The following is a 26,781-nucleotide window of genomic DNA, read 5'->3' as shown; positions in this document are numbered from 1 at the left end:
AACCCAGGTTCTGAAAGGAAATGGTTTGTTTCAGAGTTAGGTTATAATCATATGATTCTGCTTTATAGGCTAAAATAAGGTTGTGAAGGACGTTCCTGTCTTTAACATAACTGTCAGTTCTGTTAAACTAAAAGAGAATCTTAACCACAGATTAAGACAATTTAATATTAAGTAGTAAGATGCTTGTCTTTAAGGTTGATAACTTTTATAATTTTTATTTGGGAATCATTATCAATGGAAATAAGGGAAAAAATTGGTAAACTAAGTTTTTTACATTTAAACTAAAAAAACTATATTTCATCTCTGGGATAATGTCATTATTGTACAAGGAAAATAAAATATAGACATATTAAATTTTTATCTATATGAAACTTTGGGTTTGTTCCCTAAAACCAAGATAGCTGTGACTATTTAAATTGATGTATAGATATGCTATACAGAAGACATTAGATTCAGAGTGACCCTAACACCTCCCCACACTGACCACACCCTCCTCCCCTAGCTACATTAGGTGTCTATCTCCTGGGATTAGAAAGTCACCCCATAGCTCCTTGATCAATGTGACATTGAAGGCTTTCCCCTGATTGAGTAAAGCCTCTGGAATTTAGCTCAGAGAGGCCTTCCTCTGGCTAGATTACGTTAAGCCTTCCACCCCGAAAGTAGTATTTTATCCATGCCTTCCAGCCAAGTGTGCTTTGTACATTGAATTTTACGTTCTGTAATAGAGATAGTTGAAAGGATTTAAGTAGACCACCGCCTACTTCCTCCGCTGTCACTGCAGGGAGGGAGGAGAAAGTTTTTTCTACAGTTTCTTCCTGACCTTCTTAGAGCCTGGTAGGGGTCCTAGGCACAAAGACTGAAAACGTATGGGAACTACTCAATAAATATGTTCAAATAAATCTTTATAAAGACTGCTTATATAAGTAGATTAAATAAATCTAAAGTAATCATAAAAATTGGTCTTTAGAATTTTTTTAAGATTTATTTTTATTTTATATGTATATGTGTGTGCCTGAGTGTATGAAGGTGTGTCATGTGTGTGTAGACACCACAGAGGTCAGAAGAGGGCAGCAGACCCACTGGAGTTTGTGAGCTGCCCAATGTCAGTGTTAGAAATTGAACTCAGGTCCTCTGCAGTAGCAGTCTGTACTTAGTCACTGAGCCATCTCTCCAACCCCACTTTTTTTCCTTTAGTTATTGAAATATATGGTATCTTTTGTAAACACTGTCAAACAAAACCCGGACTGGTGACTTAATACTATAAAATCAAGGGCTGGAGAGATGGCTCAGTGGTTAAGAGCCCCCACTTCTCTTCCAGAGGTCCTGAATTCTATTCCCACCACATGGTGGCTCACAACCATCTGTAAAGAGATCTGATGCCCTCTTCTGGTATATCTGAAGACAGCTACAGTGTACTTATATATAATAAATGAATAAATCTTTAAAAATACTATAAAATCAAAATATAAGATTTTTACACTTAAAATTTATTATCATTCTATTTTTCTAGTAACCCCTGCATACATAGATTGAAAATAAATAAGGTTATGACTTCTGAAATTCTTTTTTTAAAAGATATTATTTTTATTTTATATAAGTGAGTAGCCTGTCACTCTCTTCACACACACCAGAAGAGGGAATCAGATTGTGTTGCAGATGGTTGTGAGCCACCATGTGGTTTGGGGAATTGAACTCAGGACCTCTGGAAGAGCAGTCAGTGCTCTTAACCACTGAGCCATCTCTCCAGCCCGACTTCTGAAATTCTTAAGTGACTTTAGGAACTTGGTCATATGTGGAATCTTTTAAAACTCAGTTCACTTCTAAACTGTAATAAATAAAAGTAAACATACACAAAGGTAATATATACAATCATCGTGTAACTCCTATCTTGTAGTGCTCTATGTACTTTTCAAAATACAAAACACGTGCCTTTTCGCAAAACCTTATAAAATTAAAAGGACTATATGCTATAGAAATTACCTCATTGGTGTTCTTAAATTTTAAATTATGCTCTAAGTAAATTTTGTTCCGGGCTTGCATTGTTACCATTTAACTGTAACAATGGTGTTGACATTAGTGAGAGATGTGTGTGAACACAGGAAGGAAAAACCCACCTGATAGCTAAGACGATTTCAAAAGCAAGGAGGTCACATGAGAAGGACAAAGAAGGCAGCCTAAGGGAGCAACTCTCTTTTATTGATTTAAACATTAGGAAAGTCACAATTTAAAAAAGTATAGCTAGTCTGTATTCCCCGATGTGTGTTTTCCCAACCTTCACATCATGACCCAGCCAGGCTGCAGTGTCAGGTTATCTGGGACCATCCAGTTCTGCCAAGCCAGCCCAGCCCAGAAGGCTGGGCCAATAAGTCACAAGGATGGTTTGTTGTTCAACTCAACTAACTCTCATGTGATCTGCTGTACATCAGAAGCAAACCCAATCACCGTGTTATATGAACCCCTAGCGGCATGATGTACCGGATACCCGCAGACTAGAAATACAGCCTTCTAACAGAAACCGGCTCATGGTCCCCTCTTTCTTGATTTAAAAACACAGGAAGGGAAAAATCCCATAGATACCAAAACCTCATTCCAATACCCCAAGTTGGGACAAATTGGGATTTATCCAGCTCTATCTCATGGCAAAGACAATAAAAATGCAGAAACAATTAGGGCTGGTGCTCGATGAACACCAGAGGCCATGGCTTCAGGTTGAGTTTAATACATATGGTCTTAATGCTGATATACAAAGTTATTTTAATTGAATTGCAAGAATATGTACACTGGCTAATGTGTGGGTCACTGAAAAGCAAGCAGCTGAAACTGGGAACAGAGGAACACAGCTGCATTCCTGGAGTACAAGAGGCTGAAGCAGGAGGACTGAAGCTCAAGGTCATCCTGCAGGATTTCATTGAGACAGTCTCAAGAGAAAGGGAAGCGAGGAGGAGAGGCCGGCAGGCTGACTTCCACAGAGCGCCATTCAACCTCAGGTAACATAAACACCATGCATTTGACTTACTTAGTAAATGCTTGTGAGCTGCTTTATTATTATTAATACTACCATTATTTTATTTTGGTTTTTGAGACAACGTCTTCCTATGTAGCCCTGTCTATCCTGGACCTTGCTATGTAGACCAGGTTGGCCTCGATCTCACAGAGAGCATCCTGCCTCTGGCTCCAGAGTGCTGGAATTAAAGGTAACACCATACCCTGCTGTCAGCCATTTGTAAATAACTTAGATAATCGATTAGATCATGTCTATTATAAAATTAACAGCAGTTAAAACTGTATCATGGGGAAGAGCAGGAGGAAAGTGGATGCATTTAGGGAAGAACAGTAGGGAGGACCTTCACAGAAATGGAGGTCTGTGCCTTTTCTGTGGGGGCAGAAACACAAGGGTGTAAATTCATTAAAACTGCACAGAACTAGCCAGGCAGTGGTGATGCAAACCTTTGCTCCCAACACTAGGCAGGGTTAGGGGCAGGGGAAGAGAGGCAAAGAGGCAGAGAGGCAGAGAGGCAGAGGGAGAGGCAGAGAGAGAGGCAGAGAGAGAGAGGCAGAGAGAGAGAGGCAGAGAGAGAGGCAGAGAGAGAGGCAGAGAGAGAGAGGCAGAGAGAGAGAGGCAGAGAGAGAGGCAGAGAGAGAGGCAGAGAGAGAGAGGCAGAGAGAGAGAGGCAGAGAGAGAGAGGCAGAGAGAGAGGCAGAGAGAGAGGCGGAGAGAGAGGCAGAGAGAAAGGCAGAGGCAGGTGGATTTCTGAGTTTAGCCCAGCCTGGTCTACTGATCTAGCTCCAGGGCAGCCAGACTGCCCTACAGAGATTTCCAACCCTGACTCAAAATCCCCCAACCCCAAAAACAAACAAACAGAAATCCGAAAAACTGCACAGAACTACCAAGAACATACGATCATACAGTAAGCTGAGGAAATTGATGACCAGGTCAGAACACACCATTGCACTCCTACCCACGGACAACTCTCCTTCAACAAACCATGCCCTGGCCACTGATAGCAGGGCAGTTTGGCCTTGTTTTGGATTTTCTTTGACTGCAGAGGGGGTCTGGGGAAGTGGCTCAGAGTTTAGAGCACTTTGTTCTCACAGAGGATCTACCTAGGTTCCATTCCCAGCACCCTCGCAGCAGCTCACAGCCATCTGTAACTGCAGCTCCAGGCGCTCGGATAGCCTCTTCTGGCTTCTGTGGGCACACACATACAAGTCGGCAAAACACTCGGACATGTGAAATAAATATATCTGAACATCTTTTAATGAAAGTCATTCATTTCCTTTGCAATACGTTATCATATGAATAGACTATATTATGACAGATACGTTTTGCTGCTAATGAGATCATTGGTGTGGTGTAAACAGTGCTATACTGTAAGGATTCTCATAGTCTTTTGGCAAGTACATATACATTTCAGTACATTATGAAAGAATGCATTTTGTCACAGGAGCTGATGAGTGTTTAGCCTAAGAAGAAGATAGCAACAATTTACCCCACCGTCAGTAACACGTGTAAGGACACAGTGTCAGCTTATGCCTAAACTGACACCAGAGGCTGACACAAGGATCACCAGGAGTGCAAGGCTAACCTGGGCTATAAAACAAGAACTTGCTCCAAAAAGGGGTGGGATGTGGAGTGAGGAAAAGGAGAAAATTTAATAATTCTCCATCTTCACTGAAACTTTGTATTAGCTTGCTTTTCTCTCGTTTGCTCTTGTGAGCCATGGTATTTTATTGTTGTCTTGATTTTTCTGATTAATAGTCACGTTGTTTCTCCTCCTTTGCTGATAGTCATTTGGATATTGTGGTAGACTCTTCCACCACAGTGATAAAGCACCTGACACAATAGCGTTTAAGAGGAAGTGTTACTGTCGCTCACCGTTTTGGATGCTTTATCCCCCCTCCCCCATGCTCTTTTGGCCCCAGAGCCTAAGGGCCTGTGTGAGGCAAGAGTGAGGGAGGAGCACAGGGTAAAAGAAAGGTACTCACCTTGTGGAAGCCAGGAAACTTCCTCTTACAATGGCCCACTTCCAGAAGGTTCTATTAACTCACAACAGCACCATAGACCAATCGTCTGACATATCCAAATTATAGTAGATAAACTTTCATAAAGACCTTAGTCAAATCTTGGCCAGTTCTCCTAGGTTCTTCATATAAGTTAGGTAAAAATCCTTATTTCACATATATACATACATAATTATAAAATCTGCGATCATTGAGAACATCTCATGGTTTTCTTCCTTTCTTTAATAAAAATCATCTTTTTATTGTGAAGCCAAAAAGGTATTAAAATTAAAAACAAAACAGGGTAAGTCAACAAAACTACTAAGGCACATCAAAGGAAGGGAAAAGGGAGGCAGATGAAGGGCAATTGTAATTAATGAACACGAGAGGACACGAAGAGGACAGAGAGTGGACAGGGAGAAGGAGGACATGAGAAAGGACAGTGAGAGGGAGGACAGAGAGGGAGGACAGAGAGAGGAAAGACGGTAAGAGAGAGAGAACAGTGACAGGGAGGACAGAGAGAGTGAGGGCAGTGAGGGAGGACAGAGAGAGTGAGGACAGTGAGAGAGGACAGTGTGGAGGACAGAGAGGACAGTGAGAGGGAGGACAGTGAGGGAGGACAGAGAGAGGGAGGACAGAGGGAGGACAGAGAGGGAGGACAGTGAGGGAGGACAGAGAGAGGAAAGACGGTAAGAGAGAGAGAACAGTGACAGGGAGGACAGAGAGAGAAAAGACAGTGAAAGGGAGGACAGAGAGAGAGGAGAGAGAGAGGGAGGAGAGTAAGAGGGAGGACAGAGAGAGAAAAGACAGTGAGAGGGAGGACAGAGAGGGAGGAGAGAGAGGGAGGAGAGAGAGGGAGGAGAGTAAGAGGGAGGACAGAGAAAGGGAGGATAGAGAGAGAGGACATAGAGAGAGAGGACAGTGAGAGGGAGGACAGAGAGGGAGGACAGAGAGGGAGGACAGAGAGGGAGGACAGTGAGGGAGGACAGAGAGAGAAAAGACAGTGAGAGGGAGGACAGAGAAAGGGAGGATAGAGAGAGAGGACATAGAGAGAGAGGACAGTGAGAGGGAGGACAGAGAGGGAGGACAGAGAGGGAGGACAGTGAGAGGGAGGACAGAGAGGGAGGACAGTGAGGGAGGACAGAGAGGGAGGAGAGTAAGAGGGAGGACAGAGAAAGGGAGGATAGAGAGAGAGAGAGGACATAGAGAGAGAGGACAGTGAGAGGGAGGACAGAGAGGGTTGGATAGAGAGGGAGGACAGAGAGGGAGGACAGAGAGAGGGAGGACCATGAGAGGGAGGCCAGAGAGAAGGGCAGTGAGAGGGAGGACAGTGAGATGGAGGATAGAGAGGTAGGACAGAGAGAGGGAGGACAGTGAATATGTGCAGAAGATTCCATGGAAGAGGATCTATTCCTAATTCAATCTCGCACAAGCACTTAGGTCAAGGAATAATGGGGTAAATTCCATCATGTGCTTAAGAATCATCTTCCCCTTCCTCCGCCTCTCTTTCATCATCCTTGATCAGCTCCAGCTGGAGACACACAGACACACAGACACACACACACACACAGACACACACACACACACACACACACACACACACAGAGGCACGCACACCCCACCACCACCCTCATCACCGTCGTCGTCATCCACCAGGCCAGCTGCTCAGCACTCGTCTGCATCTGCCTTAGACTCCATCTTCTCCTTACTGTCACGTTTTGCTCAGACGCTGCTCTGCTCCTCTCCAGACCTTTCGTTCTTCATCTCTCCTGGGGACGAGAAGGACAAGTCTGCCAGTTTGCTCTCTTCTTCAGTTTTCTCCGGGCTTTCCAGCCAAGAATCTACGTTGTGTTTTATCTGGGTCAGCTCCTTCCTAATTGCCTGAAGATCATCTCTCAACCGTCCAGGATCCCAGCTGTCCAATCTTCAAGTTGAATCCACTTTTGATCATTGTGATGAGTTTCCCAACACACACTATGTTGAGAAGGCACCCCGGCATGAGCAATAGGAGGAGGAATGCATGCTGGGTAATTGTACATCCTGTCACAATCATTCCACTGGCGGTCAGAGCCCAGGTCAAGCGAGGAACCGTACATCCCTGCTGCAGATCATTGCACACCTGCTTCCCTCCGCTTACTCTTGGCTCTGCGGTCAGATTAAAAGCTCAAACCTGGCCGGCCATCATCCTGACATCATCTCCAGCCACAGCACCTCTCATTGACACACGTGACAAAGGCAAAGCCCCTATGCACAGAGCCACCCAGACTTTTGCCATACTTTGAAAAGATTGCCTCCACATCAGACCTTCTCAACCATAATGAGTGTTGAGACTCCCAATGAATACAAGAGATTTCATGGATCGAGGATCTGTCCTATTGGTAAGGTTTCTTGTGAAGCCAAAATTGTTGCTGGAGATCGAAACTGTTTTTCACACGAGGAAGGGGGTGAGAGACTGCGCTCTTACTGAGAGGGTCTGTGATGCATAAGCTACAGCAGGTGGGGAGCTCACAGCTGCCTGTGCTAATCCCTCCAGCCAAGAATGAAAACCACCATCTGAAGGAAAACCAAGTCAGCAAGCTTTATTTACTGTGCACAGGAGCGACTCTCTAAAGCAGGGCTTGGGAATGCAGTGCTGGTTGACTTTTCGTGCATCCTTTTATAGGGGAAAAGGTGTAACCTAAGGATTGTGCGGGTCAATTTTACAGAGGCGGATAGCAGATTCGAGTATTTGACAGATCAGAACATCTCGGCAGAACAGCTCAAGGTTCCTTGGCAAACACGCTCTCGTATCATGCTAGAGTATGTGTCAGTCAAACTTGAATTCTGCAGCAAATAGAAACGACTTATCTGGACCTTATAACACAATGGCTTTTTATGGTAAGATGGAGTCAAGCTGGTCTGTCTTCTGCTTTCTGTGTCTTCCCTGAAATTCCCTAATGTTTTACAATCCTGAGCTGTGTTCATGTCCGCACTGAGTCTGTGCACCCAGCAGACTTTTCTGTGATGTTAGTTCTAGAATACAGTGAGGGAGTGAGAGAGGTTCATTCCCAGTTGTGACAGTATTTGTCTAAATCCTTCCTATGTTCTGTTTGCTGGAATCTGTAACATAAAAATATCAGTTCCCTAGGGATCTGATACTTGAAGTCTGTAAGACAGTTTTGAGGAGGAAGAAATTTGTTCCCATGTGCCATGCAGATGCCAGTTTTAAGGTGGAGCCAAGTCGTAGGGCTCGCGTTAATGTGACATCACCTTAGAAGTAGAGATTTCCAAAATAGATCATATGATTCCAGCGGCTGTGTTTCAGAGGAAAAGCGGTCAGCATGTGGTTGGAAACATCATAGATTGGATCAAGATGCAAGACTGGGAACGAATTCTAACACTCTTCTTTCCTCTTTCCCAGATCTCCACAAATTACAGAAAAGTTAGATGGAGAGACATAAACTCATGCCCTACTCCGGGTGCTGGGACAGAGCGCACAGCCTAGAGCGGCAGGCAAGCCTTCTGCCTCTGAGCTGAACCCAGCTTTGAAGGAAAAATAACTTAGATGTGATGAACAGCATTTCCTTACCAGGCAACCCCAAGGTTACTCTAACCAGCCCATGTTTACCAACAATCGTCCGGTAATAATTCCAGAGTGGAGACGCAAACTCTAAACACTGAGATCCAAAAGACTCTATGATCAGGCATAAAAACAAAGTTTATAAAGATAAGTGTGACCCAAAACGAGGCAATCTCCCAAGAACTAAATTAAAGGAGCTCAACAAACCAGCCTTCCATACATATTATGAGTGTTCACCTATGAACCCAGCTAGCGTGGCTAGGCAAGGGGATATGTCCGTGAACGAGACGGATAAAACTGCTCACCTTGCACAAATTGTATTCTAGTAAATACATAGTTTGAGGAGTGTAAATTTGGCCTTTGAGAATCTATGGCATGTGGGCTGGAGAGGTGGCTCAGTGTGCAAGTGTTCTCCTCCTCCAGAGACTGGCACTCGGTTCCCACCATCCACAGCAGGAGGCCACAACCAGCTGTAACTTCAGTTCCAGAGCCATCTTCCCCCTTTCTGTCCCTCACAGGCACCCATACTTGAGACTCACATAGTTAACCACCCAATCAGGTAAAAATGATTGAGGCTATTTAGAGCATGGAGATATATTTAAGTGATGAACTCCAAGGCATCATAAAACTTGAGGTCCTCTTGGAAAATATTCAGATGTCAAGTGTCCCAAATCTTATCTGCCCAGAAGATTCACCGGAAAGAGAGGCATCTGCAATCAGTTTTCAGGAGTGGACTGGGGCTTAGTTAGGTGACCCCTGGCCAATTCCCCCCAAACAATTAAAATAACCCAGATGTAGGGATTGTGACTCACAGGGAGATGACTAGCAGGTGAGTTTTGATCAAATGCAATTGCCCATTTCAATAGCTACTAGTCACCCAAGGTTATCTAACCTCGAATGACAGTTTTAAAATTAAATATTTAACAGCTCAAAGCACATTGCCTGCCTATCATGTGTGTGACAGCCACACATGTCTGTGTCTCAGATTAGTGGAAATACGGAATGTTTGTTTGTGCTATTGGACGACCAGAAGGGCCACGACACTCCTGAGAAGAGCAAACACATTCTAGAGAGTGCCACAAAACTTAATGGTAAAATGGTAAAAACAAACAAACAAACAAACAAACAAAAACAAAACAAAACAAAACAAAACAAAAAACCAGCAATAAGTTTTCTTCTTGGTTCCTTGGCTATTTCCACCTCTGAGTCTTGACTTTTGCCTCAGAAAATGTAACTTCCTCTAAGTCCTCAAATTCTTTCCCATCCTGTTTTCTTGTACTGAACCTCTCCCCTTACTACTTTCTAGCAACAAATGTACAGATCACCTTTATTGATATGATCCACTATGCCGGCACGCGTAAGAGACGTGACTTTCTATGTGTTTTTCTCCTTGAAATCACGGTCTTTCCACAAAAAGGGTCTCTTACCTTGGGAAGACCGATTGAAAGACACAAGCATTTTTTTTTTAAATAACATTTAAGTTGATAGAGTGTTTGCCAGGTGTGCATGAAGCCAAGGCCGTGAGTTTGACCTCCAAGATGTTGTGATGGCCTATATGATTGAAATTCTAGACCCAGGAAGATCAGAAAATCATTCTTGGCAACATCTTGAGTCTGAGGTTCAGCCTGGGCTACATGAAACTGTCATGGAGTTGAAATAAGCATTGTTTTACTGTGCTTTTTAAAAATACCATAGTATTACAGTGGAGAGATTTTTTTAAACTTTCTTTTAGATTTTATACATAGGAGTGTTTTGCCTGCATGTGTCTGTGTACCTGTCTGTGAGTGTCTGATGCCGCCTACTGAGGCCAGAGATGGCACAGGCAATGGATCCCTTGGAAATGGAGTTGCAGAAAGTTGTGAGACACCCTGTGGGTTCTGGGAGGCGAACCCCAGTTCTTGGACAGAACAAATATTCTTAACAGCTGAGCCATCTCTCAAGCCTCTATCATGGGGACTTTGTTCATTTGTCTTTGTTTTAGGGAACAGTCTCTCACTCAGTAGCCGAGGTTGGCCCAAACTCGTGATCCTGCTTGAGTCTAGGGAGTAACGAGGGCGATCCGGTACTCAGTTTCCCGGCACGCGTAAGAGATGTGACTTTCTATGTGTTTTTCTCCTTGAAATCACGGTCTTTCCACAGAAAGGGTCTCTTACCTTGGGAAGACCGATCAAAAGACACAAGTAATTCCAGTTCTTGCCTCTGGGTCTTCCCCTCAGCAAAGACTTCACTCAATTCCTCCAGGTCCGTAAAGGGCACCAACCTGATGCCAGCTGCCATCTAGCGGCAGAATAGGGCAAAGACGCCTTAGCCCCAGGGGCTCCCAGCGGTTGCCAGGTAACGGGAGCGGCGCGCCGCTAAGGAGGAGAGCGCAGCAAGAAGGACGCGCCGGGTCGTAACAACACGGTCTTCCATTGGCTGAAGAGCACACGGCTCCCGCTTGAGCCAATGCACAGATGGAAGCTGATGACGTCATCTCCGACTCCTCACCCCTGGGCTCTAGGATCTATCTGGAGACTCGGGCTCCTGTCGCACCCCTCTGCGGCCCGGCTGCCTTATGTGCACTCCGCAGCTGCTGCTGCTGCTGCTGCTGCTGCTGCTAGTGGGCCTGATGCTTTCTGACGCCGCCCGGCCGCAGCCCTCCTCCACAGCCCGGGCTCTGCCTACCTCCTGGGTCCTGGGGCCAGTGACGCCCGAAGTACCAACTACAGCGCCTCCAGACTTGTCTGAGAGTCCTACCCCCTGGACACTATCGATGCCCGAGAACGCGACCACCGACCCCTTCCCAGGTGATGCGGCGGGATACGGGATGGAAATACTGACTTCTCGGATCTAAAATTGTGTAGACAATATTGCTTCGCTACGTAGCTTGCAATGGGGCTATCCGCGAGGGAAAACTTTGGGGAGCTTCACCTCGCTTTGCCTCTTTCACTTATAGCCTTATCGATCTGTGTCTGTGACTTGACTCCTGGTACCTGCGATTTAAACTGCTGCTGCGATAAGGACTGCGATCTTCTCCATCCCAGAACAGTCTTTTCCTTCTGCCTTCCTGGTAGTGTAAGGTGAGCTGTGCTCTGGCTGAGAAGTAAGAGTGAGTTTCCTACCCCCAGATCCCCGCGTAAAATATTCCCTTGGGCTTTCCCGGGAGTGCTGAGCCATCCAGTAAAACATTACCCGGAATGTTGTACCTCTGCCCACAGACCCCCTTAGTGGCCTCAGACATTGGTAGGGTAGGGCCCCTTCCCTAACCGTACTCCACGCCCCTCCTCAGTATCTTCAACTTTCCTCACAGATCTTCAAGTTGGGTATGTGTGGACAACTCCCTGGTCTTCAGGAGCAACTCCCCATTTCCTTCCAGAGTTTTCACGGACTCCAGTGGAATCACACAATTTTGCGTCCGTGTGAACAACTGTGAGTAGAAACAAGTTTGGCCGCTCTTGTCATTTAACGTTTATTACGACGTGACTCTGTCTTTGGAGTTCTCCTGTCCTCCAAATCCCTATGTTACGACTACCCTCTTCCTTTCATTAGTAATTTCAGAAACCTCCAGTGACTCTCCACCACCTTTAAAATACTGCTCAGCAACTCTAGCCTGGCAATCAGCATTGATTGATTGATCGATGGATGATTGATTGATTGATTGATTGATTTCTCTTGCAAGCTTTTCTCTAATGATTTTATACTGCTCTTTTCTTTTGGACAAATTCATGTTCCTTGTCCTTAAGCTATGCCTTAAATTTCTCCTAAATTTCTTTCTTCTTACATTGGGAACATCTTACCTCTCCTAAGAATCTAATGTCATCTGCCCAAGTGAGCCCGTCCTGGGAAGTTGGAAGTTCTGAGACAGTCCTTTAGAATTTGCAGAGTTCTTTGTATGGTTGTAAGTTTATGTGAATATTATGACTTCCTCCAGATATCAAACTATCAGCCCCTTAAAAGGACAAGCTGTGGGAGTAGAGAAATGGCTTAGCACTTAAGAGCACTGGCTGTTCTTCCAGAGGACCCAGGTTCAATTCCCAGCACCCACATGGCAGCTCACAACTGACTGTAACTCCAACTCCAGGGGATCTGACACCCTCATACAGACATACATAGAAGCAAAACACCAATGCACATAAAATAAAAATAAATAAGTCACTTTAGAAAAGGGCAAACTGTATTTATTCACAGTGGATAAAATGTCTTGATAATGATCATGGAGGGTTGGGGGGAAGTGTTCTATTTCTAACAGGGTCTCTACAGCACGGTGGGGTGGGAAAACTGCAGACCAGCAAGTAGGGGACTGGGGATCTGCTCCTGGTTTTGCTAGCTTACTCTGAGGTCTTTGCAACAACCTTGCCTCAGAGGATCCAAATTTCCTAATGGGAGTGGATGAGATGGTCTGTAGGCTTCTTTTCACATCCAGTTCTATCAGAGTTTGCACTACACTACCTTTAAATTGTTGGCTGATGGTAGGCCATGTGCGACCGTGACACTAATGAGAACATTTATGTATTTGTATATGAATTCGTATATGAATAATATACATGTGTATATGTATGGCCTCACCGTGTATGTCTTGTGTGCTTTTGTCCTTATCACTACGTCAGCCAATACACCTGTACTGAGATGAGGGGTCGTGTGGCAACTCGCTCTTCCTGAGAAAAGCTACGGAAAGGATCCACAGCTACTGACTCCTGAACTCAGCTCCTCTCTCTAGTTCACTTAACTCTTGCCTGCAAAGCTAGCCGTAACGGGATTTGATAGGAGGCCAGTAGCCTTTCTGTGCAGTTTCTGTGAGGAAGCTGCAGAGCTGGGAGCCTCAGCTCCTAAAGATGGAGGAGAGGTGGTATGCAGTCTGGATGCCAGCATACCTGTGCCCGAGCAGGACTTTGTTCTGTAAAGACTTCACTTATTTCCCATGTGGAAGGAGTAGGCACACGCACGCGTGTGACATGAACACACGCCATAGGACACGTGTGGAGATGGAAGGACAGACAGCCTATCAGAATCCATTCCCTTCTTCCAGGACGTAGGTCCCAGTTCAGGTCATTGTCAGTCTCGGTGGCTATTGCCTTGACCAGCCGAGTCATCTTAGAGTTCTTTCTTAAACTCATCGGATGTTCATCTGCATGTGATAAAATGTGTGTGTTGTGCTTCAAAGGTTGTTTCTTATGCCAGATACTTAAAATGAAATTTTTTTAAATCTAAGTTTCTGTTCTTTTTTTTTTTTTTTTTTTGTAAATTGTAGCAAAATCAAACTATTTCCAGGAGCTCCAAACAGTCAATGCAACCAACTTCCAGGCCCTGGCTGCAGAGTTTGGAGGCCAGTTCTTCACGTCAACACCGAAAACCCAGCCGCCAGGGCCATTCTATAGGGTGAGCCTGGGGAAGGGGGTGGGGTAATCTGGTTTTCTGGACAGTACAGTGGCCGTGTAACTTTGTAGGACCCGCCTCCGATGAGGTAAACCATCCTCATCAGAACTATCTAGTTAATTTATCCGTTTCCTTTGCCTGGGCTGCTGATTCTAACATTCCCAGAGAATGAATTTGGACTCTGTTTTATTCAGGCTGGGGATCCCATCCTGATCTACTACCCAGGCTTGTCCGTAGTGAGCCTACTGCGGCAGCCTGCAGCGGTGGGAGCTGGGGGACTTTGTGCTGAGAGCAATCCTGCAGGTAGGTCCGGGGCAGGAATGCACCAAGCCTTCAGGTTTTTAGGAGATAGACTGTTTCCCTCACCACTGCTCTCTTCCCTCTTTGTGCTATAAGGTTTCCTAGAGAGCAAAAGCACAACGTGTGCTCGTTTCTTCAAGGACCTGACCAGTAGCTGCACCTCGGAACCAGCCCTGGATGCTGCCTCTTACCATAACTTCAGAGTCCTGAAGGTAAGCCGTTCCTCTCTACCCAATATGCAGACTCGCCTCAGTCACATTAGTCAACCTCACTGTGAAGTTCATAGGCCACCCACTGTTGTGTGCTGTAGAAAATCCCTACGCTGGAGCTTATAATTCCTAAGATAAGTCCTCGGCACCGTCCTGGCTTATGGGTTTACTTGAGAGTGAAGCATCAGTGACGGTTCTGTTTTGCAAAGTTCTAGCTTTTTGAGCAAGCTCTGTCTGGGTGTATGGCATTCAGTCTAGTGTAGCTTCGAGCTCCACTCAGATCTTTGGTGAGAGAAGAGTCAGTTGATAGATCAGAGGCCGCTCCGGTATTTCCATCTTCCCTTTCCCCCACCAAAGTCTGATTGGGGATCATATGAAGTGGAAACTCTGGTGCTTTTAGGAAAGGCGTGTACACCACCATGCTTCTATTCTTTGTCTTTCCTAGGTTCCAAGAGCTATGACTGATCTTCAGAGTATGAAGGTATGATGCTGTTTATCAAGAAAAACAATACCTTACTGCAGACTATCTAAGGCCATGTCATTATAAATTAGAATAATGGAGGAGAATGTAGGCATTGTATACCACAGTCAAACACAGCTCTAGAAATAGCTTCACATGACGTAAAGATCAGTGACGTGTTGGTAAGTCCAGAAAACACCTGAGTTAAACCACACTAAACGCTGTGCTTGGAGTGGACACCTTTTCATTTAACGGCAGGCATATGAATGTCTGAGAGGGAAGTCAGAATTCAGGCTCCTTACATCTGATTAGCTGTGGCCCTTGTGCTGTATCTGATAGAACCAGTGTTCCAAGAAGCTTGTGCTGAGATGTGAAGATTCAGAATGACCAGAATTTAAGTTGTCTGGCACCGGAAGGAGAGAAAAATGGGATAGTGAAGGGGAAAGAAAAGCATCCATTTTAGCATAACGCACAGCTAGACTGCAGCTCTCCTCTAGCTTCAAGAGAAAAGACTGTTCTCCATTGCCGTTGATTATGCCTTTCCTTCTTGCCAGTTCCAGGTTCCTGTGACACTTGCCTCACAAACCAGCCCTCCTCTGTTGGCTGGCAACACGTGTCAGAATATTGTTTCCCAGGTATGGAAACTCAAATCCCCAGAGGGGCCTCATCTACTGTAAAGGATAGAGCCTCTCAACCTTCGTGATGCTGTGGCCCTTTCACAGTTCCTTGTGCTGTGCTGACCCCCCAACCATAAAACTATTTTGTTGCTACTTCATGACTGTAATTGTGCTGTTATGAATCGTAATATAAACAACTGTGTTTTCCAATGGTCTTAGGCGACCCCCTGAAAGGGTCATTCGACCCACAATGTGGTCACGACCCACAGGTTGAGAACCACTCAGGTAGACTAACTGACTGCTGGATGTCATCTCAGCTCTGGCATCAGGAGTTGAGCCTGTCACTTTCGTCCTCAGCATGTCTTCACTATGTCCCAGTATGTCCCTCACTATTGCCCTCCAGTGTTTTAGGTTCAGACTCCTCCTTCGTACACACAGTCTTGCACTGGCTCTCACCGACTTTTCAGGTTTTCATCTGCTGCCACGGTATCAGCAAAGTCTGAGACTAGCCAACTTTAATTTTCTGTTATAATCAATGAAGATGTGTAAAGGAATGAGAATTATCTTAAAGTATCCCTTCCGTCCCAGTATCGTTATTTCTCTTCAGACAGTTAAATGCCTAGTAACCCAGGCTTCCATTCCGTGCTTACCCATGCCCAATTCCACACCCACTCAAAACTCTTAGTAAGCACGTCTCTTCCGTGAACTTTTCCTACGAGCCATATTTGGTCTCTGTTTCACATGCAATTGTAATATCAAGCTGTCTTTATGTGCTATTGTTTTTGGTCTGTTCTGATTGTCATGTAAGTCTCTTGCACACAGTTAAAACAGACAGAAGAGCCTTCTGTGCTAAACACAATAAGCTCACAATTTTGATTAATGGGTTCTCCTTTTGTTTTTCAGGTCATCTACGAGATAGAGACCAATGGGACCTTTGGGATCCAGAAAGTCTCTGTCAGCTTCAGACAGACCAACCTGACTGTCAAGCCAGGTGTTTCTCTACAGCAGGACTTCATCATTCACTTCAGGGTCAGCAGCCTTCTCTCTGAGAGGGCTTGGAGGCTGGGTCCTAGAAATAGCACTTTGCAGAGCTAGTATCCATACTGTGTCTCTCTGTCTCTCTGTCTGTCTATCTGAGCATCTCTCCTTCTCCTACAAAATTATCTTTAATAAAATCTCCCACTCTGCTTCATAGAAAAGAAATAATCTTTCTTTTCTATGAAGACTTCGGTCTTAATTGAGGTGTCAACATTCACTGTCCCTTAATTAACCAGAGTGACAGATGCTCCAGACATATGTGTCATTAACGTCTTTTTCTCTGATGCTCTCTTTGGATCCAACCAGAACAGTGCTGAGTTCGTTAAAGGTGCTCCCCTTGTTCAGTCAGCAGCACACAGAAATTCTTTACCCTGCTCTTTCACTATTGGTAACTGTATTTCCCAGTGACCTCTGGTTTGTGAGCTTCACTGCTGTCATCCATCTGCCTTTCTTCTGCCTCTTTGCTCCTTTAAAACCAAGCAGCGTTCTCTCCAAGTCTGATCAGCCAGGCTCTGGGTCTCTCAGTCCTGTTACTGATTAAAAGCCAATTTATATTTAGATTCCCCTGGATTCAGCCAGAAATCACGAAATCAGTGTTAATGTTTGAGAAGTAGTGTCAAGGGATCCTCGGCGGATCCTTGGCTTCAGCCCTTGGCAGAATTAGCACGTAGTGAATTTCAGCGTTCAGATTGCTCAGGATCGGTAGGGGATCCTGGGGGTGGGGTGGGGAGCACTTACCTACCATATATACAAGACCCTAAATTTAATCCCCAGTGCTCCCCAAGACAAAACAACAGACAGATCACTCCAGATATATGCTAGAGAAAGAAGAGGGGATGGTGGAGATTATGCTGCTGTGTGGTGAAGGGAAGCTTGCCCAGTGAAGCTCACGGATTGGCTGTTAGGTCAGAAGACGTGAGTCCAGCGGGGAGACCTGTCTACACAGTAATTGTCTTCTTCCTTCTGCAGGCATTTCAACAGAGAGAGGCTGCTTCTCCTGCTGCTCCGAGAAGTGGGAATCCTGGCTACCTCACGGGGAAGCCACTCTTGGTGCTAACTGGTGACCTAAGTCACTCTGTATCTTTTTGAGGGCCGGGCGGATTATTACAACAATGAGGAAGGTTGCTGATCTTCTGGGTCTTCCCATTCTCAAGGTTCTGACGGGCTGCGGTAGCACGTTCTGTAGCAGAGTATATTATGTTCTTAAAGGTCGATGCCAAAGACTTTATACCTCAGACAACTAAGGTGAAAATGATACTGATGTTTGCTTGTTTTAGCATGACATTCATATGCTAATATATGGTTAATGAGTTACAGAAAGACAGTATTTGCTTTTTTAACTACTAGAGAAAAATGTGTGATTGAACTGATAGTGTCTTAGTGAAATATAAACAGTGCTTAGGGTCCAGTGAAAGCATCGCTTTCCGAGCCCTGTCCACTTCCCAGTTCTGTTATAGTCACCTTGACCGTCACTTTCGCACCTCAGATGACCCTGTTGCAGAGCGAGGGTAATGGCCTTTGCTCTGCTAAGAGGCACGAAGTACAGTTTGGAGTGAACACAGTGTCGGGGTGCCAGTTAAGGTAATTATTTGCCTCAGAGCTCTTTGCACCATTTTGTTTCTGTTTATCGGGACTATGTAGAAGTAACTGTTTACTGATTGAAATTACACTTTAGAAAACGATAGTCTTTGCATCTATGGAGGGCCTGCTAAGGCTCTTTTCTAGTCCCTATCATAGCATTAGTTTTATGCTTGACTACTAATATGGCGTCGCTACCTTGCTAGTTTTGGGCTCCAGCCTCTATGATGTTTACTTTCAGACCCAAAGAGGTGAACTGCAGCCACTTGCAGGAGGAGATTTACCAGACTCTCCATGGAAGGCCCAGACCAGAGCACGTTGCCATCTTCGGTAACGCTGACCCAGCCCAGAAAGGAGGGTGGACCAGGATCCTCAGCAAGAACTGCCGTGTTTCAGTAAGGAAGGAAGCCACTGCTGGCCGGTGACTCAGTTTCCACCTTTGCAGTTATGGCTACCAAGGCAAAAGCAGTCTTGAGTCTTGTCTGCATTTATCACATCAAGAAGAATATAAGAAATTATTCCCGTGTGGGGTCCATATTTCAGGTTATACCTCCATCTATCCTATTTTCCTTACTGTAAAATAAACTTGAAGATAAACTAGAGCAGTCCTCAGGCTGCGGGTTTTGACCCCTCCAGGGTTGAACAACCCTCCACAGAGGTCAGACCATCGGAAAGCATGGATATTTATATCACAATTCATAACAGCAGCAAAACTGCAGTTAGGAGGTAGCAACAAAAATAATTGTATGGTGGGGGGCGGGGTCATCACATCATGAGGCCTGTATAACAGGTCGCAGCATTAGGAAGGTGGAGAGCCAGTGATGGTACTTATAGTTCAAAGCCATGCCATATAGCTCAAAGATTCTCTCATATTCCTTCCTCCGCTCCATTTATCATGTAAGTGCGTATGTGTGGAAGTCAGAGGGAAGCCTGGAGAGATGGCTCTCTCCCACCGTGTGGGTGATCAAACCCAGGTTGTCAGACTCGGGAGCAAGCAAGCTTTACCTGCTGAGCTGAGTCTCCAGCCATACTCACAGTCTTAACTGTTCGCTCAGCATGGGTTTGTTTATGAGGCTGGCAGCACATTTATTCTCTTAGGATCGCAACAGGTCAGGCTTTTAGGACAGTGTAGAACCCTTGCCAGGTAATTGAATTGGGTTCAGTTCTGAGTATACACAGATCACATTTCACATTTCCTGCAGGGGTAGTAAGGGTTTAAAAACTGAAGTCAGATAGGATGTATCTTCCTACATCTCGCAGTTATTTCCCTTGAGGTATTGCGTTAACTATGCCATGTTTTTGTTAGAACAGTTTACATGGCTCCCCAGTGCCTTCAAAACAGACTTAGAGTCTAACCCCAACTGTGTCTTATGTAACCCGTCATTACTTTCCACATGGTCTGCTGGAGGCCGCAGCCTTTCATAGCCTTAGGAGACACTTTGCTTCTTTATGCTCTGCAGACAGTTAACTGCACTTCCTGCTGCGTGATACCAGTGTCCCTGGAGATCCAGGTGTTGTGGGCACATTTAGGACTTCAGTCCAACCCACAAGCTCATGTGGCAGGAGCCCGATTCCTGTACCAGTGCAAGTCTGTACAGGTAAGTCACGCTCCTCCCAGCCACTTGACCACCAGGGCGCTGTTAAACTTCCGAGAGCCAGTGTGTGTTACCAATCAGTGTTTCTCTAGGGTGAGTCTTGAGAACCAACTTTTAGGTCTGTCTTTCCAGCATGCTTATGAAAATTAGCATTTTGTCATAGTGAATACAACCATATTCATCCTTCTCGGTCCCCCCCGCCCCCCCAGATTTCAGATTTCTTTTAAATAACCCTACTATTATTACTGATCTGACCACAGAAAGCCCCGTCGGGGCGAGCTGCTAAGCGTCGATAGCAGTGGTCTGGTCCTCTGGCCTTCCTGCTTTCGGGCTGCTCCCCAGTCGGAGACAGCCAAAGTCTCTTTTGAGACGGGGTCTTCTATAGCCCAGACTGGCCTCAAATTTGCTATAGTCAGGGATGACCTCGAACTCCTGGTCTTCCCATCTCTGCCTTCCAAGGGCATGTGTGGTAGGCTCTGCGAATGAGGCTTCAGGCATACTTGGTCAAGTGGCTGTTGTTGGGAACTCATTTGCTTGTATCCCACACAATGAGACTATAAGCAGCCATTCAAGAGGATGCATCTCGCTTGGGTCACGTGTTTTCAGTCCAAAGAAAATAATGCATCCGGAGACTCCGTGAAATGTACCAAGAGCTCACCTGTCTGACTTCCTTCCTGTAGGAGCTCCAGAGGGGAATAGAAGTATCTTTGATGACTCTCGTGAACTTTATGGACCTTACTCAGAAGCCAGAACCGCCAAGGGATCAACCTAGACCAGACTGGAAACTGCCATTCGATTTCTTCTTTCCCTTCAAAGTGGCGTTCAGCAGAGGGGCCAGTGTTCAGAAAGACTCGTCCTCTCTCATCCTCATCCTGTGTGTCTTTCTACTTGGACTTCTCAACTCACAGACCTAGTGAAGAAAGGAAATAATCAGGTTTCATTTTTCCCTGTGGGAAACTAAAGACAGCCTACTGATCTTGGCTAAACAGGTCTGGCTTACTCGTGCTTACAGGACGGAATTTAGGGAAACAGAACCTAACAAAAGAATTTTTTTTTTCCTTTCCATTTTCTCATTATGTAACCTTGGTGGCCTAGAACTCCCAATGTAGACCAGGCCGGCTTCAGATGCACAGAGATTTCCCCCTGCCTCTGCCTCTGAAGTGCTAGGATTAAAGGCATGTGCCATCATGCCCAGCCAGGAATCTTTATAAATTAAAGGTGGCATGTTAGAAAAACGATTATAAATATTCTATCATCATAGCTCTCCTCTTCGGGCTCCTCAGGTCTCAAGGTACACACTGTGTTCTCTGCTTCTAAAGCTGGGCAGGTCAAGAGCCTTGTCTCTTCACATTGTGTCTGTTCATGTTGCATCCCTTCACGTTGTGTCTCGCCTCTAATAAATGTTTGCAGGGTCCACTCACAGGCATGTGCTCCTGCCATTCACCCAGAGTGAACTCAGAGTGCATTAGTGCTGACAATTTGAGCCAGGAAACTGCTGGCTCTGTATTTTGTCTGGCTCTTTTGCCAAAGTATAGCCACACCCTTTGCCCAGACCTGAGTTGGGAGAGTTGTTCTTTCTACTCGTTTTCCAACGTGAATGGAGTTCCATATCCTTTTCTCGCTAGCGAATGACCCCACCAGTCCTTTCTGTTCTTCCCTACTTGGTGGTGTGGGGTAATAAAAGTGACTGAGAGCAAGTCCAGTAGCATGGCAGAAGTTGACACCCCATGATACACACCCCGAGTATTTTTACATGTATGAGATTTAAAGGGGGAACGAGAACCCTCATAAACTGTCCAGTAGCATTTGAATCAGGGGACTTCTTTTCTGGGGAAATATTCTCCTTTGGTCCAATTTTATGCCCGTGACTTCTGTTGAAGCCTGTTTCTTTAAGGGTAAGAAAGACTTCGTTAGCTCCCACAGAGCCCTGCCTGTCTGGCCGATCCACAGAAGTAGCACGTACAGAGACCGACTTCTTGAGCTTATTTCCTCTTCTTGAATGGAAACAAATTAGTTGAGAATTATTGTAGAAAACTTAAAGACTCATGCTGTCCTTTTAATTAAGGCAAGGTTTTGATGGAAGAAATGACATTAGGTCTAATTATTTTAAACATAAGCCTTGGAATGAGGCAGTAAATAGAATGAGTTAGGATGCAAAAGAATGACTCTGGTGAAACCGTGTGAAACGTGCAGTTCTAAGGCACCGCCCCCTCTGAGTGACGTGCACCGCTGGAGCCAGACAGCCAGTGTGGCTTTTCCTGATGGGTGAGCTTTCTAGTCAGGTTGGCCTGGCCTGGGAAAGTGGATGGGAGGGGGAAGGACCTGAGGACAACCTGAGGGGAGGCACAGGCATTTCTGTGGATTAAAGTGATCCTAGGAAGCGATGGAAGTTTGCATTGTGGGAATTTGAAAGCCAGGCAGAGAGGGTTGGAGGTTATTAATACTCTGAAACCCAAATTGTTTTTGATTGTTCATTTGTTTGTTTTTTTCGAGACTGGTTTCTTTGGATAGTCTGGCTATCCTGGACCTTGATTTGTAAACCAGGCTGACCTTGAACTCATGGAGAACTACTTTCCTCTATCTCCTGAGTACTGGGATTAAAAGCATGTGCCACCACCACCCTGCTCCCAAATTGTCTTTTAATGAAACAGACACAATCCAGCTTCAGGAGCAGAAGAAAGGCGCTAACAATATATTCCATCTCCAGTTGCTGTATAATTTTGTTCCATTCCGGAGTCCTTAGCAAGTAGCCAGTTTCACAAAAGGTGACATTTAGTGTTATCTACTCACTTGTTGAGACATAACTGCTCCTAACCGCTCCCCCATCCGTGGACAGGAAAAAACAGCTGAGCAGCTCTACCTCAGGTGAGGTACAGTGTGGCTCGGTGGCCACTGGGCAGAAATTGCCCATTTCTCCTCCAGATCTGTACTATCCTTGAGAGGACACAATTTACAGGTTAGGACAGCTTAGTTCTGTTGAGACAGTGAGCTAATCCTTAACTCCTGTTTCACTAAGGTCTGTCAGATCCCTGGTCAGAGGGCTGAAGATTGGTGTTCCTCTAAGTTAGTAACGGGACTGTACTGACAGACAGTTGTCTCTTCAACCTGCCTCAGTTCCAGAAGTTGAGTTAGAACTGCACGTTTCAGGGGTTGGGGATTTAGTTCAGGGTGGAGCGCTTGCCTAGGAAGCGCAAGGCCCTGGGTTCGGTCCCCAGCTCCGAAAAAAAGAACCAAAAAAAAAAAAAAAAAAAAAAACTGCACGTTTCCCACCTTCTCAGATTTCTGATAGGGTTGAAACTAGTTATAGTATCATAGCCTACCCAGGCTGTTTAACTTTGAGAATACAGATTTAATTGGATAGTTATCAGGTAGTATACAAGCTAGCTGGGACATAACATAGATTTTAAGCCTTTCTTAAACAGGAATAGATACCTAAATGTTCTGTTTAACTGATAAAATGTTGGGCTGGGTGTTAGGTGTATTTTATGCTTTATAAATTACAAAATGGTAATAGTTGTGCTCAGCAAATATTTGAGCAAAAAGTTACTTTTTTTAATTAGACAGAAAGGGTGAAGTGATATCATTATACAGGTGAAGGCAGACACATGATAAAATGAGGCCTGTCATTGGACAAGAAGGAAGGGAGGCAGGAACAGAGGTTTTAGAAGGAAAGGGAGAGGGGGAGCAGAGAAGAGGTAACATGGAAATGGATGTAAACAATCCTCGCCATGCATCTCTACATAGATACAGGTTGTATGAATATTTCTTTTTTTAAATTATTTATTTATGTCACATATACACTGTTGATCTCTTCATGCATACCAGAAGAGGGCATCAGATCCCATTACAGATGGTTGTGAGCCACCATGTGGTTGCTGGGAATTGAACTCAGGACCTCTGGAAGAGCAGTCAGTGCTCTTAACCGATGAGCCACCTCTCCAGCCCTGTATGAATATTTCTTAAGGGATGCATTTGTACAGGTCAATTTACCTTATCTAGGTGGGCGGTTTATATCTTTATCAATTGGTTGTGAGTTTATTGTGTAGGTTGTGGATTGAGAACTTAACATATAAATCTGATTGATAAATTACAGTTTCTTGAGGCCCGATTTCACCAGGTTGTTGGGAGTTTATACCTTAACTACCAGGGGGCGGTTGTTGAGAGTGTGGGCAGAATCCACGGCAGGGAGCCGAGATAGGCCAACCCCACGCTGGACTTCTACAACCCTGATTTTACAGAGTAGCTGGAACCAGAGAGTTCACAGCTAGCAGAGAGCTACCAAGAGAGATAATAACCAGAGATAAATTATGGTTAGTCCCATATGGCCCTCCAGTGCCGGAACTAACTCTAAGGACCAGTGTAGCAAGGGGCCACGATGGAATGGCTTGGGACTGCCTGGGTCTGAGAGTACTTGGGGACAGCATGGAGCCGCTGAGATAAAAGTACCCCTCAGTGCCATGTGGCCCCACAGGTGCTGGCACTAGCGAGGGATAAAAGCTTCATCATTTTTAAATATTTACCTCTCTCCTCCCAGTGGTCCTTGGTAATCAGAATCCCTTTTTTCCCTCTGTAGACCACTTATTCTGGACGTCCATCATGTTACCTTTGGTGTCTGGCTTCTTTTCACTTTGTGTGTTTTCAAAGTTCATCTGATTTGTAATTTGTATCAACATGTTGCTCCTTCATGGCCAAATACTCCCAAGGACCTACCACTTTTGACCCGTTTGTTAGACAGTAGCATTTAGGTTACTCTGGCCTCCAGCAGTTGTGAATATTTGTACAAGCTTCAGTGTGGACATCTATTTTTTATTATACTTAGGTATATACCTTAGAGTAAAGTTGCTAGGTCATATGGTAATTCTGTTGGGCATGTGTGTTGTGGTTTGCTCTGGAGTTATCTGTATTTTGATGCTAATTCCACTGCCCCAAGGATGGCTGCCTAGACACATACTCAGGACTCAGGTGACTTCACCAGAACCGTCTCCCCATTTAATTTGTAAAATACAGGTGAGAGCAGGAACAGGATAGAAGGAGGCCTGTCATTGGATGAGAAGGAAGGATGGGAGAGAGAAGAGTTTGAAGGAAGAGGAGGAGATGGGAACAGAGGAGGAGAGAGAGAGACAGAGTAGCTGGTAGACAGCATGGAAGGTGGTGTTAAGATTCCGCTCTGTGTATTTACAGGTTGTTATTAATGTTCTTAAGGGATGGATGGTACTGGCCTTTGTATGTTTAGGTGGGCAATTATATCTCATCAATTGGGTCAAAGGTTATTGTGTTGTGTTCTTTCATGTGTAGATTTAAGTGTAATGGAATGTGGGGTGGCTGGTCTGGGCCACCATGGAGTTGGGATGTGTGTTTCTGGCATGGAAACTGCCTTGGGAACTAAGTAGGTAGAGAGATTGCTGACGGCTCTGAGAGAGGCCTTCAGCAGTGTGATATGGGATGGAGCAAAGGGTGAGAGGCTTTGCTGACTGAGAATTAAGATATCCAGCAGATATCTTGGGGCACTATGGTGCTGGACCAAGTGGAGATAAAAGACAGCGTTTTTATTTTTTATATTTTTACAACAATACACGTGGACCCCCAGGGTACTTTCCTCCTTCTAACAGAACTTCACAATGATCCTTATGCTTGTTGGAAAACTCAATAAATATTAGGTTCGATCCTGAATCTTCTCTACATGCAAACCAATGCAGTTCTTAATGTTTGGCTGTTACATGGGGAAGACATTTTACAATCATACCAGATTTAAGGAACAAGTTTTACAAAGAGGTTCACACAATTTGGATAACATGAAAATAGGATCCCTGCTAGCCTCCTGCAGGAAAATTCAGGTCTCCCAAGAGACAAGAACAAGAAGCTGGAGAATTAGGAACCAATGCTATCCTCCACTCCCAAGAGTCTCTTCGTTACACATCTCTCATCCTGCCCCCTCTGCCCCCACTTTCTCTGTAAACAGCCTTCCCATCAGTGCTTCTGAAACTAACTATGAGGGTTGTGAGGATTTGGGTGATCGTACACAGTGGAAGGTGGCTTAACACAACTAAGGTCAAACGTTAGTTTGAGATTGAACAACTGAGGTGCTTCTCAGTGCTCCCTATTGCCCTTGAAGACTCAATCACACACACACGCCACCCCCTTCCCAGTAAATTGCTTTGTTGGGTTGGCTATCTGAAGCAACCTGAAGCTATTTTAAAGTCGAGGTGGTAGCCCATACTCCTAATCCCAACCTGAGTTCAAGACCAGCATGAGCTTCTGAATCAGACCTTGCCCCACCCCCCAACCCCCTGAAAAGAAAAGAACGACAAATTAAAACTGGCACCTGAATATATATTTCTGCGTGGCAGTGGTGGCCGCATATATCTGTAATCAAAGCATTTTGGACGCTACGTCAACCTGGTCTGCCCAGCAAGTTCCAGGACCAGTAGGATGGCTGAGTAGGTAAAGATAGTTTGATGCCAAGTCTAATGATCGTAGTTCAACTCCAAGAATCCACATTGTAGAGACAGAGAACCAACTTCCATAAATTCTGACGTCCAGGAGTGCTATGGCATGTCTGGCCCCTTCCAAGTCACTCAGCCAGTCAAGAACAGCAGGTCCCAGGGAAGCTAGGGCTACAGAGTGAAAAACCGTACTCTAAATGTCCTACTTCCTGCATGACTTCCTGGCCCTGTTCAGCCTTGTTCCCATTTGCTAGGACAAGTTAACACCCCCTCGCCCCCAGCCCCAGTCAACAAGAAGAACATTTGTTGTGTGTGTGAGAAAGATACCATGGCTAAATTCCTTGGTTTTCATAGAAAGACAGGCTATGTGCCTAGAACTGGGTCTTCCCTTATCCCCACTCATCTAATGCACTCCTTTTTCTCTACTGGCAAAGTAGAATATTAGAGGCAAAACTAAGAAAACTATAACTAAAAAATAAAAACAATGTTAAGGAGTTTCATGCTTGATTCTTTGAGACATTTAGTACTATCTAACTACATGTTAGATAGTATGTTGTTGCAGAGCCCAGGCTGACCTAGAACTCACTATGTATGAAGCCCAGGCTGGCTGTCTATGCTAGAGTTGAGGA

General features: G+C 45.1%; 2 protein-coding genes and 1 pseudogene across 2 annotated transcripts in view; 1 reads left to right on the top strand and 2 right to left on the bottom strand.

Moving 5' to 3' along the window:
- Entpd1 (ectonucleoside triphosphate diphosphohydrolase 1) overlaps positions 1-10,947 on the bottom strand; it is a 127,501-nt gene extending 116,554 nt beyond the window's left edge. The window contains exon 1 of the mRNA XM_017589665.3: positions 10,714-10,947. Within this exon, the coding sequence (XP_017445154.3) occupies positions 10,714-10,837 (124 nt within the window). The 5' untranslated portion in view covers positions 10,838-10,947. The remainder of the gene's footprint in view (positions 1-10,713) is intronic.
- On the bottom strand, positions 6,724-7,965 carry Hnrnpc-ps6 (heterogeneous nuclear ribonucleoprotein C, pseudogene 6; annotated as a pseudogene).
- A 111-nt stretch (positions 10,948-11,058) lies between the features above and the next one.
- Positions 11,059-22,329, top strand: Tctn3 (tectonic family member 3). The gene is made up of 14 exons (NM_001401840.1): positions 11,059-11,346; positions 11,496-11,619; positions 11,850-11,968; positions 13,788-13,915; positions 14,107-14,215; positions 14,309-14,424; positions 14,867-14,902; positions 15,436-15,516; positions 16,402-16,527; positions 17,506-17,613; positions 18,023-18,117; positions 18,356-18,509; positions 19,575-19,712; positions 20,390-22,329. Exons 1-14 carry the CDS (start codon positions 11,115-11,117, stop codon positions 20,621-20,623), a joined length of 1,800 nt encoding a protein of 599 aa, NP_001388769.1. The 5' UTR covers positions 11,059-11,114; the 3' UTR covers positions 20,624-22,329.
- Positions 22,330-26,781: the final 4,452 nt, after the last annotated feature.

The sequence above is a fragment of the Rattus norvegicus genome, chromosome 1 (genome assembly GCF_036323735.1).
Source record: "Rattus norvegicus strain BN/NHsdMcwi chromosome 1, GRCr8, whole genome shotgun sequence".
Lineage (NCBI taxonomy): Eukaryota > Metazoa > Chordata > Mammalia > Rodentia > Muridae > Rattus > Rattus norvegicus.
This window is presented reverse-complemented; position numbering and strand designations above follow the sequence as displayed.

Coding starts and splice junctions, on each gene's coding strand:
- Tctn3 (NM_001401840.1), top strand. CDS start 11,115: ATGTGCACTCCGCAGCTGCTGCTGCTGCTGCTGCTGCTGCTGCTAGTG. Junction 11,969..13,787: donor TTGCGTCCGTGTGAACAACT/GTGAGTAGAAAC, acceptor TGTAAATTGTAG/CAAAATCAAACTATTTCCAG. Junction 14,903..15,435: donor CTGATCTTCAGAGTATGAAG/GTATGATGCTGT, acceptor CCTTCTTGCCAG/TTCCAGGTTCCTGTGACACT.